Genomic DNA, 13,951 nt, shown 5'->3' with positions numbered 1-13,951 from the left:
TTCAGTACACCATCAGGTAATGGAAATTGAAAGCTATTTAAAACTTTGAATATTATATGAACAATTCTGGGATAGTTTCGAATCATTTTTCAAATACCTAATTTGATGTACCGTCAGAGTATTGTTCGATAGGTATGTCAGAAATGATCCTCACTCCAGCGAAGCCAAACCCTAGGAGGCACACCAACAGCAAGTCCGAGCAATCGCGAATTATTTGATGCGCAGGACGGAAGAAATAAACAGCTTTCAGCTTCTCGCATGTCTAAGCAAGATGTAAGCTCTGCCAAGCCGCAAAAGCAGGACTTTCAAAGGCCGCTTCCACTCCAGCTATGTTGAAGACCTTTCCGTGTCAAATCATGCAAGCAAGAAACAAAAATAAGCTCCCTAAAGTTAATAAGGCATGCAAGTGCCGACTGTGCCTTCCATCTGGCTTTGTGGATGCAGCTGTTAAAGTGTGACTCTGAAGGATTTTCAAACACTCTGAGTTGACTGTCGCACTATATTTCTTGGTCTTAGCTCCAGTGAAATTTCTTGCAAAATAGAAAGGAAGTCAATTACAGAAGAGCAGTAACTAGAACCTGAAGCGAAAACTGGGTTTTGGCAAAGTATTGGTGTCACAAAACTACACATGGTTGTGTTGATTGGCTAAAGTGGTGAGTGACCGTGCATTTCATTTGTCTGAAATGACCAAAAACAAGCTTGAAATTTTCTGCTGTAAATGCAAAGCAAATATCAACGGGCGTACAGCTGGTGACATCACACACGCAAGGTTGCTCATAGAAATTGCGCCAACTGAGGCCACTGCAGTAAAATTTAAAATTCATTTCGGCTACAACAAAGCGCCTCCCAGCTTTGAAATTTGGCACGAAGGGTCAGAAGACTTTACAGAATCCTCCATGAAAGTTCCAGTAAGTATCGTTGAGGTCAAAAAACCCCAACGTGGACGGACCTATAAGGCCACCCACATCTCCCATTCTGCGGTGTTGGTGTTAGCGGTGGTGCAACACGAAGGAGTACGAGTGAGAGAGGGTAGATCAATGCAGAAAGCAGACACAATGCGCCGTGCTGATTGTTCAGTGTGGTCAGAGCATCCTGTTTATTTGAACTGACCCATCAACATACTACTGGTCCCATCTGGTCCCATTGATATCAAGTACATAAAAAGGCTACCCTTAATTCGAGTTCCACATAATTTGATGAAACTTTCAACCTCCTTTGAGTTCAGATTACCAAGAGTCCACTGCATTGGAACTATCAACTAAAGATGAGTCATGCAGATAATTGGCATTAATGCACAGCACACCCTTCTCATCTTGTGGTGCGGTGGATGGTTCAGGCGTCAAGTGGCAAGTTTCTTCTGTGCAAATTAATTGCGGGCCTGTGTTCATGCAGAGGAATGCGTGATGAGCCGAAGCAGCACCTTGCTGGTTCGCTTCTTCTTCAAGGCCTGGATCTTTGGTGCTGCTTACTACTGGGCCACTTGGCTCTTCCTCGGGGTGAGTGCTCTCCTCCAATTTACAAACAGTGGCTATATTTATGTGAAGGAGTGTATGTAGTTGTACTTATGCAGCAGAGTTTCAAGAGAAGGCAAGTGTAGCAGGGGGCGGCAGAAAGCTAGGTGGGAGGACGAGATTAAGAAGTGTGCGGGGTTATGGTGGCTGCAACTGGCGAAGGACAGGGTTAATTGGAGAGACATGGGAGTGGCCTTTGCCCTTCAGTGGGTGTAGTCAGGCTGATGATGATGATTATGAAGCTGCAGCCATCACTAATCACACTTCACTCGCATCACGTGAAAAGTGAACTCTCTAGCGCTCAATGTGCGAACGCAGTGCCATTGGTTCAAGCATACATTTATCATTTTTGCGCACCACGTTTTAAGCTGATGCCAGAGTTCGCTGCAGTAACAGTCTAAGGAATGCCTAATGCATATCACTGCTAGGTACCCTCTTGGCCAGCTGTGAAGCCAAGGCTATACATAGGAGTTGGTCGTATTCTGCACACTTCTCTATCATAGAAGAGTTGAAATCTGGGTTAGTTGGTACATTATACTTAAGAAAAACCAGCCAAAAAGACGGGGACAAAGGAGAGACGAGGCACACACAACGACTGGACTATCAACTGTGCTTTATTGAAAAACAGCCAGTCTCCGAGAAAACCCAACAGAGCATGCGCAGCTCACCGGCACCGCAAAACCAGCACAAAAAACAACAACAGCGAGCTCGTAAGATAGTCAAGCTGCAGTGTCAACGGGACAAGTAACCTAATTCTTTCTGCATCAACGTGATAGAAGCCGTGCTGACACAGTTATCTCCATGATTGCTAATGTGAAATGCTTCGAGGATTTCCCGCTCAACCTTACCCTTGCCTCTACCGAGAAAAGTGACATTCGAAAACAACGGATAGCACCCGCAATCGCGGCAATGGCGAGGCAAGTTTGCTCCGTCAGCCGGAGTCAGAGAGTTATGGTGCTCTCGTAGCCTTTCATTTATACACCGGCCAGTTTGGCCGATGTAAACTTTTTCACATGTCAGCGGAATCTGTCTGACTCCGGCTGACAGAGCAAACTTGCCTCGCCATTGCCGCGATTGCGGGTGCTATCCGTTGTTTTTGAATGTCACTTTTCTCGGTAGAGGCAAGGGTAAGGTTGAGCGGGAAATCCTCGAAGCATTTCACATTAGCAATCATGGAGATAACTGTGTCAGCACGGCTTCTATCACGTTGATGCAGAAAGAATTAGGTTACTTGTCCTGTTGACACTGCAGCTTGACTATCTTACGAGCTCGCTGTTGTTGTTTTTTGTGCTGGTTTTGCGGTGCCGGTGAGCTGCGCATGCTCTGTTGGGTTTTCTCGGAGACTGGCTGTTTTTCAATAAAGCACAGTTGATAGTCCAGTCGTTGTGTTTGCCTCGTCTCTCCTTTGTCCCCGTCTTTTTGGCTGGTTTTTCTTAAGTTCTCTATCATATTTTAAGTAGCCTTTATGAAAATCAGCATGGTCCTATGGCTGACTGAAGCCTAGGGTTGCCCTGGTGATTGCCTCAGTAAATACCTTGTAGGCAACGGACAGTAATCTGATCGGTCTGTAATTAAGTCCTTGATGTCCCCTTTTTTTGTGGATTAGGTAATGGTAGCAGTCTTCGAAGTTTCCTGTATGCTTGAGGTCATGAGGCACTGTGTATACAGAGTGGCTACTGGTTTTTCTAGCACTATCTCCTCACCATCCTTTAACAGGGCTGCTGTAACATGATCATCATCAGGTGCTTTACCCATCTGCATTGCTTGCAAGGCTTTCTTTACTCTGCTACTTTAACTATTTTATTCGTATTGGTTATGACACTGCCCTCCTTGCCTCTTACTGCTTACTTCTGATTTTTGCCTATGCCTAGTTCCTGCTTGACTGCTGTCATTTACATTATGCTTGTTGATTATCTTTGACAGTTCTGCCAGTTCTGTTTTATCTGTGGGGTAGAAAGATTCATGCTTTGGCATTTCTTAATCAGGTCTTTCGTCTCCTGAGGGAACTTGCCAGTATCCTGTCTAGCTACCCTACCACATACTTCTCTTCACACTTCGTAATGATGCTTGAGAGACCATCATTCGTCGCTTGAAAACTAAGGTTGTCATCCTTGACTGAAGCAGAATTATGCATATATGTCTGTTCCAAAACAACATCCTGAATTCTTCTACTTTCCTCCTTGTCAATGGGCTTCCGCTTCACCAGTTTCTTCCGTTCCCTCTTCAAGTCTAGGCTAGTTCAAGACCTTGCCATCCTGTGCTCGCTACAGCGCACCTTTCCAAAGACCTCTACATCCTGCAAGATGCCGGTTTGAGTGCACAGTATGAAGTCTATTTCATTTTTAGTTTCACCTCTGGGGATCTTCCACGTCCTTAGCCGCCGCGGTGGCTCAGCGGTTATGGTGCTCGGCTGCTGACCCGAAAGACGCGGGTTCGATCCCGGCCGCGGCGGTTGAATTTCTTTGGAGGAGAAATTCTAGAGGCCCGTGTACTGTGCGATGTCAGTGCACATTAAAGAACCCCAGGTGGTCGAAATTTCCGGAGCCCTCCACTACGGCGCCTCACATAGCCTTAGTCGCTTTGGGACGTTAAACCCCATAAACCAAACCAAACCATCTTCCACGCCCACTTCCTGTTCTCTTGTTTGCAGAAGAAGGTATTCATGATCAGCAAAATATTTCTCTCTGTAGACTACTAATGACTCCCCACTGCTATTCCTCGAGCCTATGCCATAGTCGCCCACTGCCTAGTCTCCTGCCCACTTCTTGCCTACCTTAGTGTTGAAGTCTCCCATCAGTACAGTGTAGTGCTGTCTGTGTTTTTACTTACTACTCAGTGCCAACTCCACATCATTGAAGCTTTGGGACTGTGTGGTCATCATGATTGGATGTAATCATGATTGGATGTAGATGCTTAGGCCTGTGCATAGCCTCCTATATTTTTTCATGCCCGCTCACTGAGGGGAGGAACAAAGCGCGCCGTCCGTACCGCCTAGTTCATGCGCCCGCCACCAGGTGGCGCTGCCAACCCATACCCTGTCTGCCCTGTCCCATGCAGACGACTCGACGGCGCTGCTCGCGCGCGCACTCGTGCAGACACGTTTGGCGTTCGTATTTGACATGCAACTATGAAATAAAATCGCACGTTGAACTGGTGTTTGTACACCATGTGCATCGGAAGTAAGCAACACAAAACATGTTGTGGAGAGCCAGCCGTTCACCAAAAAGCGCCTGACTGTGAGATATCATAGCTCACAGTTTGAGGGTCTTTCGTGAGAGCGGTTTTATTTCAAACACTTTAGCCATGTCGTGTTTGTCTGTCGCCTTCATTGCGAAATTTGTGAATATTGGCCGAAAGAACTTTGTCAGCAACAGTTGCAGCAGGTTCTCCTGGTGTCCTGGCGTCGAGCACATCAACGTTTTGCGCTCGCGGAGTATTGCAGCGGCATTATTCACAGCCTCCTTCAAAGGGTGATTCATGTGCCGCCTTTCTGCGAGAAGAACGCAGATAAATTTCTCTAATGCGTAGAGAACCGCTAAAAGTTGTTCAGATGGGTAGATGAGTCCACCGCGGTCTTGGTGCTTTATCAGCGAGTCTGAAGGCGCCGAGGCCTTTGGCTTTGTTAACAGGCTGACGCACTCCTCACAGTCTATCTTTTCTTGTACAGCTCTTGCCAAGTAGCCGCCGACCATAGCCAATGCTGCGACATCTGGAGTAGGAAGCAGAGGCTGTCCTCGCTTGAGTCGCTCTGTGAGCTCTCTACATGCATCTGCAGGGAATTCCTCGCTGGTTCCTTCCCTTGTGTTCTTCTGTTGCGGTAGCGTTGACAAGCAATCGCTGCCTTCTGCTGCCATTACATTGCTCGTACTAGACGCCGACGCGATGCCAGTCTTCAGAGTTTTCTCAATACCTGAGAGAACAGCTCGGGCATCCGTTTGGTCGTTTGAGCCTGCTGACTTCCTCAGCCAGCCAAAAAACGACTCGATTGGGTCAGACGACATTTTCCTCGTTAAAACAAAGTGAAAGCACATCTCTTCAAGAAGATATCGAATGCACTCAACATTTGAACGAGTTGTCATCACCAGGCCTTCGTAAGTCTCCTTGGTTAAAAAGTTCTTCGCCAGGCACTGGCTTTTGAGATTGGCCAGGTAGTCGAGGAAGCTTGTTTCAAGCCATATTAGCCGTTCATCGCTCGAAGATTCGAACTGCTTGCAGTCGGGATTGTTCTGGTGTATGTGCTGGGTACAATTGCTCACGTCCATGAGCATGAACCAGCGGTGCACGGTGTCCATGAACTCAACCGTCGGTCCGACACCCGCGAAACTTGCGTCGCATGTGTGGCCCGCTTGCTCTTGCAGGAGCTTCAGTGCAGCTGTCACCGCAGGAGACAAAACTTGAATAGCCCTTTTCACGTTCATTTTTTCGATATTTGTGGGGAACACGTGCTTTCTCGTTAAAAATCGAACTGGCTTTACAAGGCTGCCTTGCTGCATTTTGTAGAGGCTCTTCAAGTGGCTCGCCGTTATTTCGCCGCCTTTTCCAATGTCACGCGACAAAAACTGCGATCGCACGTTTTTAACCAGGTGGCACTGATCGAATGCTAAGAAAAGCTTTCGATTCGGTGTTCCTGGGTGCTCAATGCAATGCGTGAGGCTTCCGTTGCATAGAAGTTGGAACGCTAAGACATTGATCTTGTGGTTGTGACAATGCGCACGACGAAAAATCCTACGTCTTCAACTTCCTTCAGGACGTGTCGCATGAGCGTGTGCAGCTCGCGGCCAGTGCAATTTCTCGTGAAAAAGTAGGCCACGGGTATTTTGAACGAAACTGAAAGGCCGTTGAGGACGAAGCAGAGAAGTGAGTTGGCCAGCACAGGCTCATTTGTTGTTTCCTTGGGAAAGCTCCCACCATAGTCTACTTCGCCGATGAAGGCGTCCCTTTGTTTATGGTAAAGTAGCCTCTGTTTCACGCGCATTTCATCTACAATTAACGAGCACGCTCTGGCTTGCGATGAGGGATGAGAGGCGAGCTCGGTTGAGAGCCTTTGCTTCACGAGTTCCGTCACGCCGACTTCTCCACGTGATGAGCCCATAAAACGCTCCAGAGTACTTCGACTGGGAAGCTGGAGAAAGCCTGTACTCCTTATATGCTCGTATGCGCGAGTCGAGAGGTTACGTAAAACCACAGCATGGCGCACTGTCAGATCAGACCACGCTGGTTTCGTTTTGCCGAAATTCTTGATTTGTTCTACTAATACTGACGCAGCCAGGTCTTTCTCCTTCGATTTCTCGACAACTTCGAGGAATGCGTGAACAAAGCACTCTTCCTTGAGCTTTTGTAGTTCCTGTTTGTAATTGTCGACGGTATTCTTGAGCCGCTCAATATGCGCTTTTAAGTCGCGTTCTTTGCGTCTCCACTTTCGTTTCTCCACTGTCGAAACCGAGAATTGTGAGGAAACCTGCACTGCTCTGTCCATCCGCACAGTCGCGGTGATGCAGCGCTCGCTAGCGCCGTTTTTCACGGCTGGCAACGGTTCGGTAGCGGTGCAGTCCACAGGTGAGAAATCTTCAAAGGCGACAACCGGCAATTCGTCGAGGGGATGTGGACACGACTCCATTTGGTTGTCATCGACGACTGCTCGTCGCTTCGGCGGTGGTGGGTTGGCTAGCGCAGCAGCCTCGCGCTTTTTCACCGACGCGTCGCTTCTCTCTCTTTTTTTAGGAGGCTGCAAGTACACCGGATATTCTTCGAAAATGCTGGGGATAGCGTCTTTCTTAAGTTTCCGGATTTTGCAACCTTCCTTGAAGTCAGAGGAACTGAAGTGTCGGCTGCATACAGTCGAATAGCACGACGTCGTATTCGGTACCCAGTTTTCACGAGAAATGACTTTCAGCCATTTTGCGCACAGTTCCGGATCACTTGGTATTTCGTGGAACGATATGCCCGGCGTCCGTTGTTTACTGGATGACTTGCAGCGTGGCACACAGCAGTACGGCATCTTGTCGGGCGCAGGACACCACAACCGATTCCACACCGCAGATAGACAACTGGTTGGGTATAAAAAAGAAAGTAACATAAACAAACGATAAGAACTATGCATCGCAAATCACCGATTTCAAAGTAGCAAAGCAATATACGTTGCAACGACGCCAACAACTAACACGTGGTCGCGGAAAATCTAGTAAACAAACGGTCGCTTCATTTGTGTACACTGCTCACAAGTTCGGTCATGGATCCCTTATATTTCAAGAAAAAAATATAAACATGCTGCTGTCGCAAAACGCAAATGCTTACCTGCAATCAACACGACGGAAATCGCACAACTCTTGCTTGACGGATCGGTTTGGGTGCTTCGATGGGCCTCGACGCGTAGCCGTGTCTGGTATGCGAGAGCCGGTATGGGGTGCGAGCGCCTCTTGCGGAGAGCCGAGGCGTAAATCGAGGAGGAAAGGAGAGGGCAACGGACGGTCTCCGCGGCACCATTGAGCGGGCATGAAAAAATATAGGAGGCTATGGCCTGTGCAACCTTCAATTTGTACCTCTTATCAAGCTTGCAATGCTTAATAATTCCTCTTTGTTGCCAGCTGTATCCTTCTTGATCAGAAGTCCCACATCATAGTCAGACGCAACATCAGTTGTGGTCAAGATGAGCCCACATTCACGATCACACACAGAATTCCTCCACGGCAAAAAAGTAGTTCTTTATAAAAGTTTTTCTCATCACCTGAACAGGAAGCATATCACAAGGTGAAATTATAAGCTCTAAAATTTTTGTGCCTCTGGCTTGTTTCTTATGTCGACAAGCATTAAAAAGCTGATTTCGTTTGCTGTCGTAATTGATAAGTGGAGTAATACAGGACCTGGCAGGTCAAGGCCCATTGGTAGTAACTGCTGGCTTTTTTTCCAAGTTGTACCCTACTATAGTTCTCGTTCGTTTGCTAAATCGATATAGTATAGTAAGTACCCACCCTTTACCTCTGTGTATGCTTCATTTCTTCTCCTACCCTCACTATGCCCTATGACATCCCATTTAATACCCGCTAGCTCCTCAAAAGGTAGGCTAGCTTCTCTGAATAAGGTCCTTGTTTTAAATGACATCAGGTTCAGTTTCCATTGTCAGCCTGTCTGGAGCCAAAGATTCTTAGCACCCCTCGCTGCATCACAGGTCTGACTGTCACACTGGTCAGTTGCTTTGTGGCCACTGGGGACTGAGAGCCAGGGGTTAATTGATGTATTCATATAGGAGATGGTGTACTATGCCAGGGTGGCCAGATCCTGTTCTGATGAGCGGTTGTGTTGGTCGTGCTGGTCAGAGGGGTCAGGCTGCACCCCAAGCCTGGTGACTCAATTCCATTGGAACACGGGTTCTTTGTTTTCCTTCTGGTGGAGAATGGTGCGGAACGGGGTTTGAACCACGGTCCACCTCTGCGCCATTGCTGCTGTCTGCGAGTTTCTGCTAGCATGTGTATTAAAAGCTCTCGATAATTGAAAAATGTACTGCAGCTCTAAGCTATGGAGTTCATCATCCGATTTTTTTTTTACAGTATGACTCTCGGTGTAAGTGAATTAATAGTTCTTAATGATTCACTATAAGATCTCCCCAAGACCTTGCCTTTTTGTGGAGCACAGTGCAGACTGAAAGGAGAAGAAAAGACCATTGCCTGAAAGCAGGAGTGGCTAAGCAATATCCAGGCAGGAGCACCAGACACTGAAAAAAATATTATCAAGCAAAATTTTCCCTGTGAAGCTAGGTAAAAATGAGAGTAGCATTTTGTATCTGTGTCGTGCTCGTGGCAACGATGCAGGGTGTGTACATGACTTGCGAGTTCAAACAGTGAATGCACATATTGCCCTCTTGCTGAACGTATAGGTACACTTTTCCTTAAGACTTGACTCCTTCATCATGGTGCCTCTGTCGTACTGGTTGGACTGAGTAATCAAGTTGTCACATGTCTTTTAAACAAGTAATGGGGTTACTAGGGGCTTATCACTGGAATCAGGCACATTCACTTCACAGGTAAGGCTGTGCATATCAGTAAAGAGATACATGCTTTCTGGAGAGCCCAGCCTGCATGTTTTTCGGGGCGTCTATCCGTAATCTTGTACAGAACAAGAGTGCAGAGGGCATTAGGTCTTGTGTTTGCTGTAACGCTCAGTCTTGCCTCCTGTCTTCATGTGCAGAGCACAGTGGTGTCCTTCGTCATTGTGATGGTCCGCTTCCAGCAGTCACCGGCTGAGACTGACTCTCCCGAAATGGAGTACGACGAGAGCGGGAGTGACGAAAGTGAAGACGAGGAAAGCAAGTCGCTCGCCCATGCCTCATCGGTGCCCAACATTCGTTGCTCCTCAGCTGAACCACAGATAGCTCTCAATCTGTCTGTGTGATGGGATCAACTCCACTTAAAATATGCATCAGTTGCTCCCTCTACATTATAATAATCTTTAGCAGGCGGGCCCAGTTGCTCACGGCTAATTAGTACTAGGGGTGTGTGAATATTTGAAATTTGGAATACGAATCGAATGTTTTTGTTATTTGGTTCATATTTGATAAGTTCTGAATATAAGGCAGCGACCGAACAGCGCCCAATTTCGTAAATCTGATAGTGGCGCCACAGTATCTGTGCAAATTATCCGAAGATCGAGTTTCAAGTGTCAGGAGAGCAGAGCAAAAAAAAAAAATGGCGGCCTCATCGCTTTCTTCTTCATTGTTTACTGCATGGAACGGCCATATTTGTATGTTCCTAGGTTTGGACCTCATGCGAAAATCCCCAATCGAGCCTCTTTCCATTGCTTCACTGTGGCAGGCGGGTACCACCTTCTTTCCACATCCTTTGCACTTCACTGCCATGTGCTTTGCCCCAAGCTCTGAAAAGCTGGCTTCTCATAGCGACTTGCAAGCCTGGTGGCTAAGGTCGCTTTAGCTAACTTGAAGAGCTCGGGCGAGTGAGTGAAAGACTTCATTGTCCAACAGAAGAAGACGACCTCATCCTACCCCCTGACTCTCCCTCTCAGTCGAGAGATGAGGTCCAGGAGGGATTGGGGTGGACAGGGTCACTGCATCAGATGCTGGCCTGGATTTCTTGAATCCAGGCGGCCCCTTCAGCTAGTCGGATGGCGAGGAGCTGGTGCTCAGGGTCCGGGCTACGCAGCAAGGTCTCCCAGGTGTCTCTGCCATCTATTTTATTCGCCCTGCCTGGGAATTGTGTGCACTCCCAAATAATATGGTCGAGGGTCCCTCTCACTCCACACTTCTTATATTTGTCATCCTCAATGTCTGGGATCATATGTTTAATCAATATTGGGTGCGGGTAGACGCCTGCTTGAAGACGTCTCCACGCCACCGCTTGATGATTATTAAGCTTCACATGGGGGGGGGGGGGAGTTGCCTGCAGTGTTGCCTGTAGTGCTGGGTTACTTCTTGATATGATATTAGTCACCACTCTCTTCTGTGGTTCTCGAGGTAGGGCCCTTCTTGAGCTGCTCGGTGGTAGAGATATCAAGCCAGCTCACAGGAAGCCTCACTGCCACGGACAGATTCGAGTGCGGGAGTCCAGATTATGTTAATTGGCCTGTCCAATTAATTTTCTTTGTCTTAAAATTTTGGCTGTGAGAGGAGAGACCCTCCCTCTACCGAACTTTTGGACTGCAGTTTTACTGTCGCTTGTACTATATTCAGCATTTGGAAGGAAAAAAAATTCACACTATAAGTATATCATAGTTTCGAATATAATGTGAGGAGCACTCTGAGGTATTCTTTGATGTCTTCTTTCCACAGAATATTGAGATTGTTTATTCTCAGTTCACGGAATTTAAAATTATCAACTGCAGAAAGTTAGAGGCCTTAGCTGTGAGTGCGAGGCAACGGCTTCGACAAGTGTGCTGGTCGCATGCGCTCGCTAGCCAATATGGAAACCATTATCTCGCTCTTATAGCTTCCATTCCACTATGAACAACTTGTAAGATGGAGTACCATTAGCTGAAATACTGGAGCTGTAAGATTGATTTTCTTCAAATGTTTGCTAAATCATAGTTCCACCACAAGATTTCAAGGTTTTTATCAAAGGTCAAGTACTCTAAATTGTGGTATGCAAGCCACACGCTATACATGTTTAACAGTTCAAATTTTGCTCTTTGCAAACTATGAAGTATTTTTTGCTTTTTCTCCTCATTGCGTACATGAAATGCCCAGGGCAAATGCTATCTTGCATGGCTGGAGGGAGCAGCTGGAAAAGACAAGGACAAACACAGACGCTAACAGGACAGACGCTGACAGGCGCCTATTAGCATCTGTGTTCATTTGTGTTAGCGTCTGCGTTCATCTGTGTTAGCGTCTGTGTTCGTCACAGGACAGGCGACAACAGGCACCTGTAAGCGTCTGTGTTCATCCTCGTCTTTTCATACTGCTCCCTCTAGCCATGCAACGAGACCAACGAGGCCAAACCACCACTCTAGTGCTGTCATGAAGTTTTGTGATATTGTGAAGCTGACTTGCTACACATATGCTTACTGCCACTATAGTAGGATACAACTAAAAAAATCAGCAGTTGGTAACACTGGCCACGGTGTCCTGTGCTACTCTGCTGACCAATTACAACAGTGAACAAAATCAGATTTCAGTGTTTGACTATATCAATCAAGCCAAAGAGATTAAAATTCTTGACGTTTCGTTCGTCTCATGATTAGCTTCTTGTTTAGGTAACGAGAAGAGCTTTAACAATGCTCTGCTTTTTCTCATGGAGGAATTTCGTTCGGCGGTCCTGTGGATGCACTTCACTGAAGACTTGAGTTTTATCCAACCATAGTCAGTGCAGTTGAACCTCATTATAATGGAGTTAAATGGGCCCAAGGATTACTTCGTTATAGCCATAGCTTCGTTATAGCCCATTTTGACCGAGCTTCCTATGGGAGTTGTCATTCCTTCATTATATTCATTATTCCATTATAAACCGTTCACTTATAATGATGTTCGACTGTATCTCGATTTGAATGGCTTCACTAAAACCAGACACTTGATGAAAAGATCAATATTGAAGATATCGAAGATAATGGCGAGTCTTCTTTCAACATAGAAAGAAGTTTTTTTTTGCTATGACAGCCCAGATTACACTGACTATGATGGGTTGTTACAGTGTAGCATATTGACTGTGACATCTATTCTTGAAAATGGCAAATCTTTTACCTTTATACCTGACAGTGATTCGCAATTTTTGAGCTAATAAAGCATCTAAGCTGATCAGTGCTGGCACACCTTGCCTCTGTAGACTATGTACTGGGTGCAGAGGATCTAGTAAAAAAAGTTTTTTTTGCTGGCAGAATTGAGCCGTGTAGATTTATCTACTCGGTGCAGACTGTATACTGAAAATTTTGGTATACTGCTTTTTGCTTTGCTTCATGACATTGCCATTTCACATCAGCACAACTACAGACCAGGCTTGTGCTAAAAATCTTGTGAAATTTAGCATCTTGTAATCCGTACATACGTTTGAGTATGTACACTGTTGTCATATTATGTACGTTGTTGTCTGGTTAAACAAGCAACTGTGCACACATTAATTATAACCATGGAAATCTCGCTTCAGTGTATGCAGTTGTGTTTCATTATTCGTCGTACTTAAATCGATGCCATTCAATTTCATCTTTATTACGAAGAAGGCTCCCATGTACGGGCCGAAACGTCATTTCCTTTATCTTTTATAGTCAGCTAAATTTTATTTTTACATTTATTTTTGCCACCCCAACCAAATGGGCTTCCGTCAAGCTCTTCATTTCATACATACTTATATTTCAAGTTCCTGGCAGTGATTTTACACTGAGTTCTATGTTTGCTGTGTGTCCTTCCACCCTGCATAATGTTACTCTGTGCATGCTAAAAAATAAAAATATATCAGATGACAGTGCTCGTTTCTTGCTTTGTGTTGGAGTTCTTCCCTTGCTTCCGTTATCAGCCATTCATTCAACCACTGTGCTGATCACGAAGGCAAGAGTGCCACACTTGGAACCTTGCTACTACAAAACGTGCGTCCAATATCTGCTGCAGTGACTATGACTGCCCCAGATCTGCATGTATAATGTTTGCTTGAATTTCTCTCTTTCAGCGGTAATGATAGATATTAGATTTCTCATAATAATGGAAAACGATGTCTCTCATTGCTTTTCAAGCATCCTTTGCTGTATTATTTTCATCCTCCCAAAGCAAGCATGTCAGCATGACATATTAACCTACTTATGGTGCATCTAGTGTACGTTGCACATTCCTGAAGGTGCAGATACACTATTGCACATTTCTGTCTGGGCTTTAATGTGATTCTATCAGTGTTGGATTGCCGTCTCCCACCTTTTGGCAGCACGCTGCCACCTGGTATGCGGCAGGGTTACCAAATTGGGTTACAAATTGCCCAATTGGACAACTTTAGTTCGTGTCGGCGCCAAAAATATTTATT

The 13,951-nt window shown here is 46.0% G+C and overlaps 2 protein-coding genes across 3 annotated transcripts in view; one reads left to right on the top strand and one right to left on the bottom strand.

The window, feature by feature from the left end:
- LOC149336212 (putative lysosomal cobalamin transporter) overlaps positions 1-13,405 on the top strand; it is a 35,336-nt gene extending 21,931 nt beyond the window's left edge. For both annotated transcript variants that reach the window (XM_089552736.1, XM_089552735.1), the window contains exons 12-13: positions 1,393-1,496; positions 9,693-13,405. In XM_089552736.1, coding sequence (XP_089408862.1) covers positions 1,393-1,496; positions 9,693-9,896 — 308 coding nt within the window. In that variant the 3' untranslated portion in view covers positions 9,897-13,405. The remainder of the gene's footprint in view (positions 1-1,392; positions 1,497-9,692) is intronic.
- LOC149336213 (uncharacterized) lies at positions 4,573-7,575 on the bottom strand. The gene has a single exon (XM_089554673.1). It carries the CDS (start codon positions 6,002-6,004, stop codon positions 4,763-4,765), a length of 1,242 nt encoding a protein of 413 aa, XP_089410799.1. The 5' UTR covers positions 6,005-7,575; the 3' UTR covers positions 4,573-4,762.
- Positions 13,406-13,951: the final 546 nt, after the last annotated feature.

This window comes from Amblyomma mixtum, chromosome 7, assembly GCF_055824585.1.
Source record: "Amblyomma mixtum isolate Tamu chromosome 7, ASM5582458v1, whole genome shotgun sequence".
NCBI lineage: Eukaryota > Metazoa > Arthropoda > Arachnida > Ixodida > Ixodidae > Amblyomma > Amblyomma mixtum.
The sequence above is the reverse complement of the archived record's forward strand: the minus strand, read 5'-3'. Positions and strand labels throughout refer to the sequence as shown.